Source organism: Carcharhinus amblyrhynchos, chromosome 2 (assembly GCF_965287045.1).
Source record: "Carcharhinus amblyrhynchos chromosome 2, sCarAmb.v2.hapA, whole genome shotgun sequence".
In the NCBI taxonomy this organism is placed as follows: domain Eukaryota; kingdom Metazoa; phylum Chordata; class Chondrichthyes; order Carcharhiniformes; family Carcharhinidae; genus Carcharhinus; species Carcharhinus amblyrhynchos.
In genome coordinates, this window is record NC_137325.1 from 120,380,853 (window position 1) to 120,393,356 (window position 12,504).

Sequence of the window (12,504 nt, forward strand, 5' to 3'; positions counted from 1 at the left end):
GGCCAATGGTAACTCTCAGGATGTTGATATTCAACGATGGCAATGCCATTGAGTGTCAAGAGGTGATGGCTAGATACTTTTTTTATTGGAGGTGGTCTTTGCCTGGCACTTATGGTATGATCGTTACTTGCCACTCATCAACCCAAGTCTGGAAACTGTCCAGGTTTTGCTGCATTTGGACATGGACTGCTTCACTCTGAGGAATTATGAATGGTACTGAACATCAGAGAGCATACCCACTTCAGATCCTATGATGGGGAGGAAAGTCATTGATAAAGCAGCTGATGGTGGTTGTGCCTAGACACTACTCTGAGGAACTCCTGCACTGATGACCTGCAGCAGAGATGATTATGGGCAGCACGGTGGCACAATGGTTTAATGCAAGAAAATGGCTCTCAATGCTTAGAGATACAAAAACTTCTACAACCTACATATGCTACAAAAGGTGTCTGTTGGGCTAAAGGAGATGCAGGGTTGGGTGCACAGACCATAATTTAGGCTAAGAAGTTATGTTCAAGGATGGCCTTAAAAGGAAGGGGTAACATTACAGAAATAGAGTGGTTTATAGAAGGAATTCCAGGACAAAGGCCCAGAATAAAACAGTAAAGAGTTGCCACTCCAACTGCATACAGGGCTTTCCGTATAGCATCTACATGATGCAATGCTGCAATTCACCAGGGTTATTTGAGAAGCATCTCCCAAACCAGTCATTTTCACCATGTAAGGTAGCAGGTGGATGAGAACACTCATTTCCACTTCATCCTGACTGGACATGTAAAGTTGTTCCTTCACTGTCATTTGTTCAATATTTTGGAATTCCTTATCCATCAGCACTATGTAAATATCTTTGCCACACAGATTGCAACAGTCCAGAAAGATAGCCCATCACCACCTTTACTTCTGCTGGGCAGTGGGGATGCCCAAAGATAGCCCCAAAGGCCAAACTCAAAGGAGTAAAGGGACACTGTTGCAGAATATTAGAGATAAGGAGGGGTGTAAGTGCGAAGCACTGTTGCCTCTCAGTGTCATGGACCAAAGTTCAAATCCAGCCTTGGATCAGTGTGTGGAGCTTGCATATTCTCCCTGTGCCTGCCTGGGATTCCTCCCACACCCCAAAGATGTGGGGGTCAGGTAAAGAGGCCACGCTAAATTGTCCTTTAGTGTCAGGGGGGTTAGCAGGGTAATTGTAGGCTTAAGGCCTGGGTGGGATTGTTGTTGGTGCAGGCTCCATGGACTGAATCGTCTCCTCTAGACTATAGAGATTCTATGATTCTCAGAGTGGCAAGACCATGAGGGGATTTGAACATAGGGTTCACAGTAAATGGGTGGAAATAGGTAAGTAGGCTGACTTTGCAATGGAGTATACAGGAGGTTAGAAGTTCAATTCAAGGTGAACAGATCACTGCCAAGGGAAAACAAAAACTCGAGGCAAAGGAGTTGGTGGGTACAAATCTTGTTGCACAAGTTGCATGCAACAATACATGGACAGCCTTAGATAAATTGCTCGTCTTAAAAACTTGTATTACATGCATATGCTACTTCTCGCCAACTTCCCCAAAAATAAAACACACGTTGAACTAATCAGAGCAGCATTTCCAAAATACTCTGCAAATTCCAAAAATATTGCAAGTCATTAAATGAATCTCAATAAATGAATATATCATTCTCCTTACAAAAAGGAACAGTGATACTGGCTACCAAAACTAGCATAATCTGAAGTGAGCTAAAAGCTCCAAAAGGCTCTTATTCAGAGTCTCAAAGAATCAACAAACCTATTTTGCCACTGCAAGATAAAGGAGCAGAAATAGGCTGTTCGGCCCATCAAGTCTGCTCAGCATTCAATGGGATCATGACTGATCTGATAATCTTCAACTTCACTTCCCAACTTTTCCCCATAACCCTAAAATCTCTTACTGAAGAAAATAACTCTCAAGCTTGAACATGTTTACTGACCCAGCCTCTTCACCTCTCTGCAGTAAAAGAGTTCCTCAAGTTCACTATCCTCAGAAGAAATTCCTCATCTGTCTTAAATGGGTGACCTTGAAATTATGCCCTGTGGTCCTAGACTCTCCCGTAAGGGAAAACAACCTGTCAGCATCTACCTTGTTACATCTCCTGAGAATCCTATATGTTTCAATAAGGTTGCTTCTCATCCTTTTGAGCTCCAATGAATGCAGACCCAGCTTCTCCCCATGAAGAAAATACCTCCATATCCAGAATCAACCTAGTGACCCTTCTCTGGATTGCCTCCAATACCAGCATATCTTTCCTTAGATAAGGGGACTAAAGCTGTTCACAGTATTCCATGCGTGTCTTAACTAGTGCCTAGTTAGCAAGACTTCCCTGTATTTATATTCCATTCTGTTGAAATAAAGGTCAACATTCCATTTGCCCTGCCTATCTGTATACTTAAATGTGTGTTTTTTTATGCACGAACACCCCCAAATCCCTTTTGGTTTTTGCAGTCCTTTAGTTAAATAACATTCAGCTCCTTTATTCTTCCCAAAGTGCATAACTTCACATTTTCCTACATTAGATTCCATCGTCCAAGTTTTCACTTGACCAGCCTATATTCCTCTATATATTCTACGGCATCCTCACCACTTGTCTTCCGAACTATTGTGTGTCATCTACAAACATGGCAATAGTATATTCACTTCCCTTGTCCAAATCATTCGTAAATATTGTAAATAGTTGTGCACCAGCAAGGATTCCTGTGGTATTCCGCTACTTACATGTTGGCATCCTGAAATATCTCCTTTATTCCAAATCCTCTATCAATACCAATGTACTACCCCACCACTCCTTCAATATCCAAATACTTGATAGACCCAGTGAGCAGATGCAGCCCATAATATGACCCGATGGGACAATACTAATTGTTCTGTTTCCAACTTCCCCATCACCACCTCTACTATCAAAAAGGAAAAGGAAAAGGTTGAAAAAAAAAGGCCAGAGAAGGGGAAATGGAAAGAGGCAGAGAAGTGGAAAAGAAAACAGCATGGAGTGTTTTGGAAGTGCTTTTCAAATTTCTGGGCACTCTATTACAGGAAGGTGATATCAATTCATGGAAATTATAGTGACAATGAAATATTCCTGAGAAAGCTGTAATAAGGTTTCCAAAATTTTGAAAGGTTTCAAAAGGGTATCTCATGAAAGACTGGTTATGAAGTAGCAACAGAGGTTACAAACTTAGTTAACACAAGAAGAAAAGAAAAACAGTTTCACCCACTCCTTTTCTCAGACCATTGCATGTTTTACCGTAAGTGCTCATTGATTCAAAACACCATTTAAAAAATCTGGATAAATATTAGAAAAAAATTTAAATGCAAGTGGTTGTTTCTGTTCAACATTAAAATACAGGAGGAGGATAATGAAATGGTTAGTTCTAGCTGAGGAGCCAGTAAAGGCAGGATGGGTCAAATTGCTTCTTCCTATGTAGTCAATTTTATGATCGTAGCATACACAAGGTTTAAACCAGCATAGTATGCAGTTTAGCCAAAACGTGAAGTATAAGTTTACCAAGGAATATTAAGAAAACAAATGGCCAATGATTTTGTTAAAGCAAATTTTGTGAAGATAATTGGAAGACTATGCATGAATATTAAGTACTGTATCTAAAAAATTCTTCCAACTGGTGCAGCTATGGGACACATCAATGTTGCCATGAAGCTGTTTGCATTCATGGCTGCAGAACAGCAACAAGTTATCCGACAAACCTTATTTGACGGTAAACAACACAAATGCATCAAAACTAAACAGGGGATATGGACTGTAGGAAGTCAGTATTCTTAATTAGATTTACTAGCCATGACTTCTCCCAATGCCTATGCTGTTTACCTGCTGCTGCAAAACACATGGACTTTAGGCAAGAGCAAAACCAAACTCTACTGCAATGGCTCGAATGATCTAATAACTTCAATGGCCACACAAATTAATACAGGAAAAGGCCAACTGAAATGAGTTAGCTCAGCTTTATACACCAGCCCGAGTTACTTTCGTCAGGGAGTGGAAGCAGTCGGAGAAGTCAAGTTTCAATTGTTGCTTCCATTTAATCATTACAATTTACCTTTAGAAGTCCTGCACATGTATTTTAAATTTCAGTTTTAGCACACTTACGCTGTATGTGAATAAGCTGCTTTGGCATCTTGAACTCTCCACTGTAGACCGATTCATAGTAGGCAATGTTGCTTTCCGCCTCTGGGACAGGAATAACCATATTATCCCGTTTCTCTCCATAAACTTGTTGTGCTGAAATAGCCCGCTGCAGATGGTGCTCCTGAAAGTTTGAAGAAACAACCCAGTATTAATGCACAGCAATATTTCTAAAAGTTTTGTAGCTCTTCTGTGATAATACAGCATCTTCATGAACTTAAAATCTGCACAGGCATGTTAAAAAATTAAGACACAGAATAGTCCTTACACCCTGCTATAATATCTTAGGTTTCTGCAAAACCAGTTTTAGCTATAATTATATCCAATATCCAACATTCCTGCCAAATCCATAAAGTCAGGAAGAAACTCCAATCATCATTTGGGGAGGAGCAATTAAAGAAAGAAAGCTGTCAAACAACAACCCTTTAATCTTTAAAAATTGAAGCAGCTGTAATTTGTACAATGACATCTAGAACTGTTCACTTTTTTCCCCCCCACAGTAAAAAGTCTGACAACACCAGGTTTTAGTCCAGATTTATTTGATAGTAAACTCACAAGCTTTCGAGGGGACTCCCTCTTCGTCAGGTGAATGGAGAACTCTCTCCATTCACCTGACGAAGAGGGAGTCCCCTCGAAAGCCTGTGAGTTTACTATCAAATAAATCAGTTGGACTAAAACCTGGTGTTGTCAGACTTTTTACTGTGTTTACCCCAGTCCAACGCCGGCACATCCACATCACTTTTTTCCAATCAGAAAATGTTTTCTCAGTGGAATTATCCAATGCTGTAGGAACTGATGTTTGCTTAAATATCTTTGTAGAAAATCTTGCACTCTTGTCCAAGTGGGACAATACACACACGGGAATAACCAGGAAACCACTGATCTTACATACAACCAAGATTCCTGTATGTACACTTTCAGCTGAGGTCACTGAAGGGTAATATAGAACAGAAACGGTCAATGTTTTCACGCCATAACAGAGACTGCCAAATCCAATTGTGGAATCCATACAACTACCCCATGTAACTTGGAGATCAGAGATGCACGCAAATTGCATTTCTCAGCTACTCACTACACGACCCTGCTGAGCCATCATTACGTGTAAAGCAAAACAATGAATGATAAGCAAGCTGAGCTTTCTTGAACTTCAAGAATGTTGATCAGAAAGTTGCAAAAATATTACAGAAATATTTCAGTTTATTACGCATTTAGATCGTATGCCTGTAGTTTTATGTACAAGTTTTGCTAAAGCATTAGTTCTCAGTCATCCTACTCAGTGTTTTGTGTACTGCCAGTATTTTTGGAAGATGCATTTTTTGTATCAAGTGGGAACAGAGATTCATTGAATACATGTGGGTGGATTACTTTAGTCAAACATATTCCTGAACCCATGCATTACTATATGCTTCATCACTCCATGCAAAAGCTCCTAACATTTTAAGCTATGCTTCTGTCACACAAGCAACGAATGCTAGTTTCCTAACACTAACATTGATGAGCTGTTCAAAATAAATTAAGTTTATTGTCTTAATTCAGGAGAGGTAAATGCATCATTACAGGTGTCCCTCTAGCCCATTTGTAAATTATATTTGTGTGATGCAATATTCCATTCCAGTGACATCACAAATTGAAACAAAGTGGGCTAATGAAATTAAAAAATGGAACCGTGTCACCAAATCTACATTAAACTGCTTTCAATTTACAAAACCATAGGTACTAAACGTTGTATTACAAGTACATCAAGTCGATGGGTTATCTTGGCCACAGATTCTGATTTTGAGATTGGTTCCAGGAGGAAAAAGGGTCCACCAAAGAATAACATTCTAACACTGGGCATTCATTTCCCTAAGCCACCTGTCAGTGAATGGCAGCAACACCTTTGCACCCCCATATATAGCAGGAGGGCAGAGCTGTGAAAAATCAGTTCATGCAACTGAAGGGTCGAAACAGATGTTAGGAATTTCACAATGTAACAAATTGGCCAACTTATGGAGCCCAGGTGGGCTTCAGTGCACATGAAACATACTTGTGCAAGTCTACAAGTTACTGGTCTGACCAAAGAATTTGTCCCAAATTTGATCATGTATTTCATGAAGAGCTGCATGTTTTAAACCTACACCAAACACTACAAAGGCAGAATTGAGACAGAAAATGCTGTCAATATTCAACTGGTAAGGTAGCATGTGGCAAAACAGTTCTTGTTTCAGGTCCATTATCTTAATAGGAAAAGTAATAGGATTTAAGCAAGTGAAAGAACAAAGAGATGCCTGAGTTAAGGTGCAAGGTAAGTCAGGTTAATTAACAAAAGGTTTTGCAGGACAAGAGTGAGAGTGGGGTAACATGACAAATAATGAAAACAAGAGGTGTCGAAAGATGATGTGAATGTAGAATAATAGCTGCTATCCAAAAGCTGGCAAAGTCCCCAGGTGTTAAATATTATAACATGGACAAAGATGTGCTGGACGAAGTGCTGACCCTGGCCCATGTTCTGATTGCAGCTGAGTCTTGAACTAACAGGAATTGTTAAAGCCTGGAATGTGCAACAAGAGGCATAAAAAAAGATGAATTAATCAGCGTATAAAGTGCCTAACTGCATAAAAAGGAATCAATTCAACTGCTGGAAAGTAATATTGATCAGGTGGGGGGGATCACAGTCAGGCTGACCTTAGCATTGACCTACACGTTGTATAGTTTCTGTTTTGTTCAAATCGGACAATGCGATTGTTGAAAAAGCCAAGTGAATAAATACAGCAATATGATGGCAATGGAAGCTGCATTATTTTGCTGCTCCAAAAGGTGGCTCCCATCTGCTCAAACTACTTTTGTGTTTCCTGCGTGATCCTACTCAACTGTTGGTCAGAAATTTTCCAGCAGTTAAATCGCTTCTTGGCCTTTTGGCTAAGATCAAGTGTAGTATTGACATGCTGTGCTTGGTTTAAGTCATTAGGTTACATTTCAGCTTCATTTGAAGCAATTTTTTGAAGAGGCATCTCGGCCTTTTGGCTAACATGCAAATGAGATCAAGCCTTGGAGGAGGAGCTATGCCTACGCCAATTAGCTTGGATCATGTAGATCAAGCCCAAGACAGGTGGTGAGAGCCATGTCCTGTCAGCTTGGATTGGGAATGTCTCAACTTGTTGGGACTCTGAACTGGATTTGATTGGATTGAATTGAATTGGAATAAAAACAAAAAATAAAGTGCAAACTGCCCCATAGAATTAATTTTTTTCTCTTTCAGATACAAGCTGATCTGCCACTCTCAGCTCTAGACACATTCTTTCTTGTATCATTATCATTCCCTTTGATCCTCAATTATAGTCATTTAGTCTCTCCTGACTTCCACACTTTCAGTACTTCTCTTTTGCTCTTCCCACCCTTTCTTCTTTCACTTGTTTAAAACCTTTTTTCTGTTATTTTTAGAAACAGCAACTCTTTGTAGAATACACTATTTATCATTTAATGATGAAAATTGGGACAAATTCCTCAGGACAATTTTTTGCCAAGCTGCAAGCTCAGTTTTTCCCAGGCACAGTGTGCCAGAAGCATTCTGCAAATTGTCCATCGAATGCCACAGACTATCATTTAGTCATACTAAACTGATCTAACAGACACAAAGCGTACGTAGGTACTTTACACAAAATCATAAATTATAGATAGGTAGGCCATTCAGTCAACTTAATTCAATATTGCAGATTTGCTCCCCAAGTACATTCAGGAATAGAGATAAAGGAAGCAGCCAATGGTCACAAGGGAGAAAACTTGGAGGGAGAGTTGGTGGATTGGAGGAGTGCAAGGAAACCATGAGGATATGAGACAATGAGTTGACCTTGACAGACTGGGGAGAGTTATCTAAAGGGATGACAATGGATAGGCAATGGCAAATATTCAAGGAACACATGGAAGAACTGCAGCAACTATTTATTCTTGTCTGGCACAAAAACAAAATGGGTAAGAGAGCCAATTCATGGCTTACGAAGGAAATTAGAGTATCCAATCTAAGGAAGAAGAATATAGATTGGCCATGAAAAATGATAGGTCTGAGGTTTGGGTGTAGTTTAGAATTCAGCAAAGGAGGACCAAGGAATTGATTAAGTGAAAAATACATACAAAAGGAAGCTTGCAGGAAACGTAAAAGATGGACACCAAGAGTTCTATAGATATGTGAAGAGAAAGAGGTTGGTGAAGACAAATGTAGTTCCCCTACAGACAGAAACGGGAGAATGTATAATGGGGACAACGAAATGGCCGAGCAATTGAATACACACTTTTGTTCCGTCTTCACAGAAGAGGACACAAATCAAATGCCAGAAATGTTGGAGAATGCAAGATTTAGTGAGGGGGAATAACTGAGGGAGATCAATAATAGTAGAGAAATGGTGCTGGAAAAATTGATGGGAGATAAATCCCCAGGGACTAATAATCTACATCCCAGAGTACTTAAGGAAGTGGCTCTAGAAATAGTGAATGCATTGGTGGTCACCTTCCAGGATTCTATACACTCTGGAACAGTCCCTGCAGATTGGAGGGTAGCTAATGTCACTGCAAGATTCAAAAAGGGAGATAGAAGGAAAACAGGGAATTATAGACCTCTAAGCTTAACATTGGTACAGGGGAAAATGCTCAAATCCATTTACAAGGGCTTTATATCATAGCATTTTGAAGGCAGGTGCAGGATCAGACAGATCAGCATGGATTTATGAAGGGAAATCACGCTTGACAAATCTGTTGGAATTCTTAGAAGAAATAAATAGTAGAGCTGACGAGAGGGAACAGAAGATGGTGGTATATTTGAACTTTCAGAAAGCTTTTCACAAAGTCCCGCATGAAAAATTATTGTGCAAGATTGAAGTGCATGGGATTAGGGGGAAATGTATTCAGTTGGAGAGAAAATTGGTTGGCAGAGAAAAGAAAAAAGTGTAGGAAATAATGGGTGCTTTTCAAATTGGCGGGCAGCAACTAGTGGGGTGCAACAGGGATTGGTGCTGGGATTCTAACTATTCATGTTGTGAATAGCTGATGATTTGGATGAAGGAACAAAATATAACATCTCAAAGTTGCAGATGATACTAAGTTGGGTGGGAGAATAACAAGGGTGCAGATCCTTCAGAACGATCTGGAGGGGTTGGGTGAGTGGGCAAATCAATGGCAAATGCAGTATAATTCGGATAAATGCGACATTATTCACTTTGGAAGCAAAAAAAGAGTGGCTGATTACTACCTGAATGGTAATTTGGAGTTTGTAGAGGGGCCTAGGTGTCCTTGTGCACCAGTCACTGAAAGTAAGCATGCAGGTGCAGCAGGCAGTAAAGGAGGCAAATGACATACATAAATGATTTGGAGGAAATTGCAACTGGATTGATTAGTACGGTTGCGGATGACACAAAGGTTGGTGGATTTGCAGATAGCGATTAGGACCATCAAAAGATACAGCAGAATATAGGTCTGTTGGGAGACCTGGCAGATAGTTTAATCTGGAAAAATGTGAAGTAATAGAACATAGAACATAACAGCGCAGAACAGGCCCTTCGGCCCACGATGTTGCACCGACCAGTTAAAAAACAATGACCCACTAACCTAAACCAATCCCTTTTCATCCATAAACCTATCCACGGATCTCTTAAACGCCCCCAAACTAGGCGCATTTACAACTGCAGCAGGCAGGGCATTCCAATCCCTCACCACCCTCTGGGTAAAGAACCTACCCCTGACATCCGTCCTATAACTACCCCCCCTTAATTTAAAGCCATGCCCCCTCGTGCTAGCTTTCTCCATCCGAGGAAAAAGGCTATCACTATCCACCCTATCTAAACCTCTAATCATCTTATATGTTTCAATAAGATCCCCTCTTAGCCACCTTCTTTCTAGCGAAAACAACCCCAAATCCCTCAGTCTCTCCTCATAGGACCTCCCCTCCATACCAGGAAACATCCTGGTAAACCTCCTCTGCACCCTCTCCAAAGCCTCCACATCCTTCCTATAATGTGGGGACCAGAACTGCACACAATACTCCAAGTGCGGCCGCACCAGAGTTGTGTACAGTTGCAACATGATGCTGCGACTCCTAAATTCAATCCCCCTACCAATAATGCATTTTGGGATGTCTAATACAGGTAGGAAATATACAATAAATGGCAGAACCCTTGAGTATTGATAAGCAGAGGGATCTGGGTGTACAGGTACACAGGTCACTGAAAGTGGCACCACAGGCGGAGAAGGTAGTCAAGAAGGCATACGGCATGCGTGCCTTCATCAGCCGAGGCACTGAATTTAAAAATCGGCAAGTCATGTTGCAATTTTATAGAACCTTAGTTAGGCTGCACTTGGAATAGAGTGTTCAATTCTGGTTGCCACACTGCCAGAAGGATGTGGAGGCTTTGGAGAGGGTACAGAAAAGATTTATTGGGATGTTGCCTGGTATGGAGGGCATTAGCTATGAGGAGAGGTTAAAGAATCTTGGTTTATTCTCACTGGAACGACGGAGGTCGAGGGGCAACCAGATAGAAATCTACAAGGTTGTGAGGGGCATGGACAAAGTGCATACCCAGAAGCTTTTTCCCAGGTTGGGAGAGTCAATTACTAGGGGGCAAAGGTTTAAGGTGTGAGGGTCAAGGTTTAAAGGAAATGTAAAAGGCAAGTTTTTTTTTTAAATCAAGGCGGCAATGGGTCCTGGAACTTGCAGCTGGGGGAGGTAGTGGAAGCAGATATGATAGTGACATAAGGGCGGGCTTGACAAGTACATGAATAGAATGGGAATAGAGGGATACAGTCCCTGGAAAGGTAGGAGGTTTTAGCTCAGTCAGGCAGCGTGGTTGGTGCAGGCTTGAGAGCCGAAGGGCTTGTTCCTGTGCTGTTAATTTTTTTTGTTTGACTTGTTGGCCTTTTTTTGCAAGAGGTTTTGAGTAAAGGAGCAGGGATGTGTTGTTGCAATTGGTGAAGCCACACCTAGGGTAGTGTGTGCAGTTTTGGTCTCCTTTTCGGAGGAAGGATGTCCTTGCTTGAGGGAGTGCAGCAAAGGCTTACCAGGTTGATTCTGGGGATGGTGGGACAGATTGACTAGCTTAGGATTGCATCTGAATGAGGCGCAATTTCACAGACATAAAATTCCAACAGGACTAGACAGGGTAGATGCAAGGAGGATATTCCCAATAGTGGGGAATCCAGAACCAGGGGTCACAATCTGAGGATTCAAGGTAGACCGTTTAGGACAGAGGTGAGGAGACATTTCTTCACCCAAACAGTGGTGAGCCTGTGGAATTCATTACCACAGGAAGTGGTTGACGTCAAAACATTGAATGTATTCAAGAGGTGGCTGGATGTAGCACTTGGGGCAAATGGGATCAAAGATATGGGGAAAAAGCAGGATTAGGCTATTGAACTGGATGATCAGCCACGATCATAATGAATGGCAGAGCAGGCTCCTCCTCCTATTTTTCTATGTTTCTATTCCTGCAAGGTATTGCATGCCCACTTTGCAAATAATGGTAACGTGCAATTAGTTTCAGGACACCTGGACATTCAAAGGAATGTTTTAATGTTTAGATTATAATTGAAAAAGCACCAATTATTAAACAGAATTACAGCCAGTACTGGATTTGCTCCATCATTCTCAATTTCTTTAGACCACATTGTGCACCCCTGCCTGCACAGTGACTCCTACCATTCTCCATCACACGATGAGAAATCCACAGAGCTGGGAAACCTATACAAATAGAAACTGTTTGAGGAATGGAATGGAGGAAAGAAGCAACAGTGAGACAGTGAATATAAAGATGGAAGGAGAGGATGAACAATTCAAATTTGAAATGCTCAAAAAACTGTTCTTGCTCACTGCAGTTTCTTAGCAACAAGGGATTCCTAAGCAGATCCGACAAGTATTAGTGGCCTGGAGGGAGTTTGTTTCTGTCAAGACTGGGAAAAGTAAGAGTAGAATGGATAGTACTGCACAGTGTTCTCGCCACTCAGAACCCTGCAGCTCTTGGCATATCCAGTGCTCCAACAGCAAGTGTGGTTTACAGCCCTGGGCAGAATCCTTTCTCCATCATACATCAACTCAGGTTATTGGAGAGAGCACGAATTGTATATCCTGCTGTAATTAACACCCCGAGGGTGACTTTAAAAATGAACTTGGCTGCGCCCTAGAAGACCTGATTTTAATATTCACAGAAGCAGAAGTTCTCTGAAAAGCAGAGCTTTACAAAGTAAATTCCAAAACAGTCGTCTCAAATGCGGTCATCAATTTTGGTTGGAAAAATGGAAAATGAAATTATCTAGATGGAGAGAGACTTCAGATGTTTTGGTGCAGAGGGATCTGGGCATCTCCATGCATGAGGTCGCAGAAAAGTGGGATGC

The 12,504-nt window shown here is 41.1% G+C and overlaps 1 protein-coding gene and 1 non-coding gene across 4 annotated transcripts in view; one reads left to right on the plus strand and one right to left on the minus strand.

Annotated features, from left to right (window-relative positions):
• LOC145358230 (enhancer of polycomb homolog 1-like) overlaps positions 1–12,504 on the minus strand; it is a 228,550-nt gene that overhangs the window by 70,565 nt on the left and 145,481 nt on the right. For all 3 annotated transcript variants that reach the window (XR_013889457.1, XM_080212085.1, XM_080212072.1), the window contains one exon: positions 4,120–4,279. Coding sequence is in view for 2 of the 3 variants with exons in the window: in XM_080212085.1 (XP_080068211.1) it covers positions 4,120–4,279 (160 nt within the window). In the remaining variant the exon portion in view is untranslated. The remainder of the gene's footprint in view (positions 1–4,119; positions 4,280–12,504) is intronic.
• On the plus strand, positions 7,034–7,232 carry LOC145362278 (U2 spliceosomal RNA). Its single transcript, XR_013889969.1, has one exon. It is a non-coding gene; the product is annotated as a U2 spliceosomal RNA (small nuclear RNA).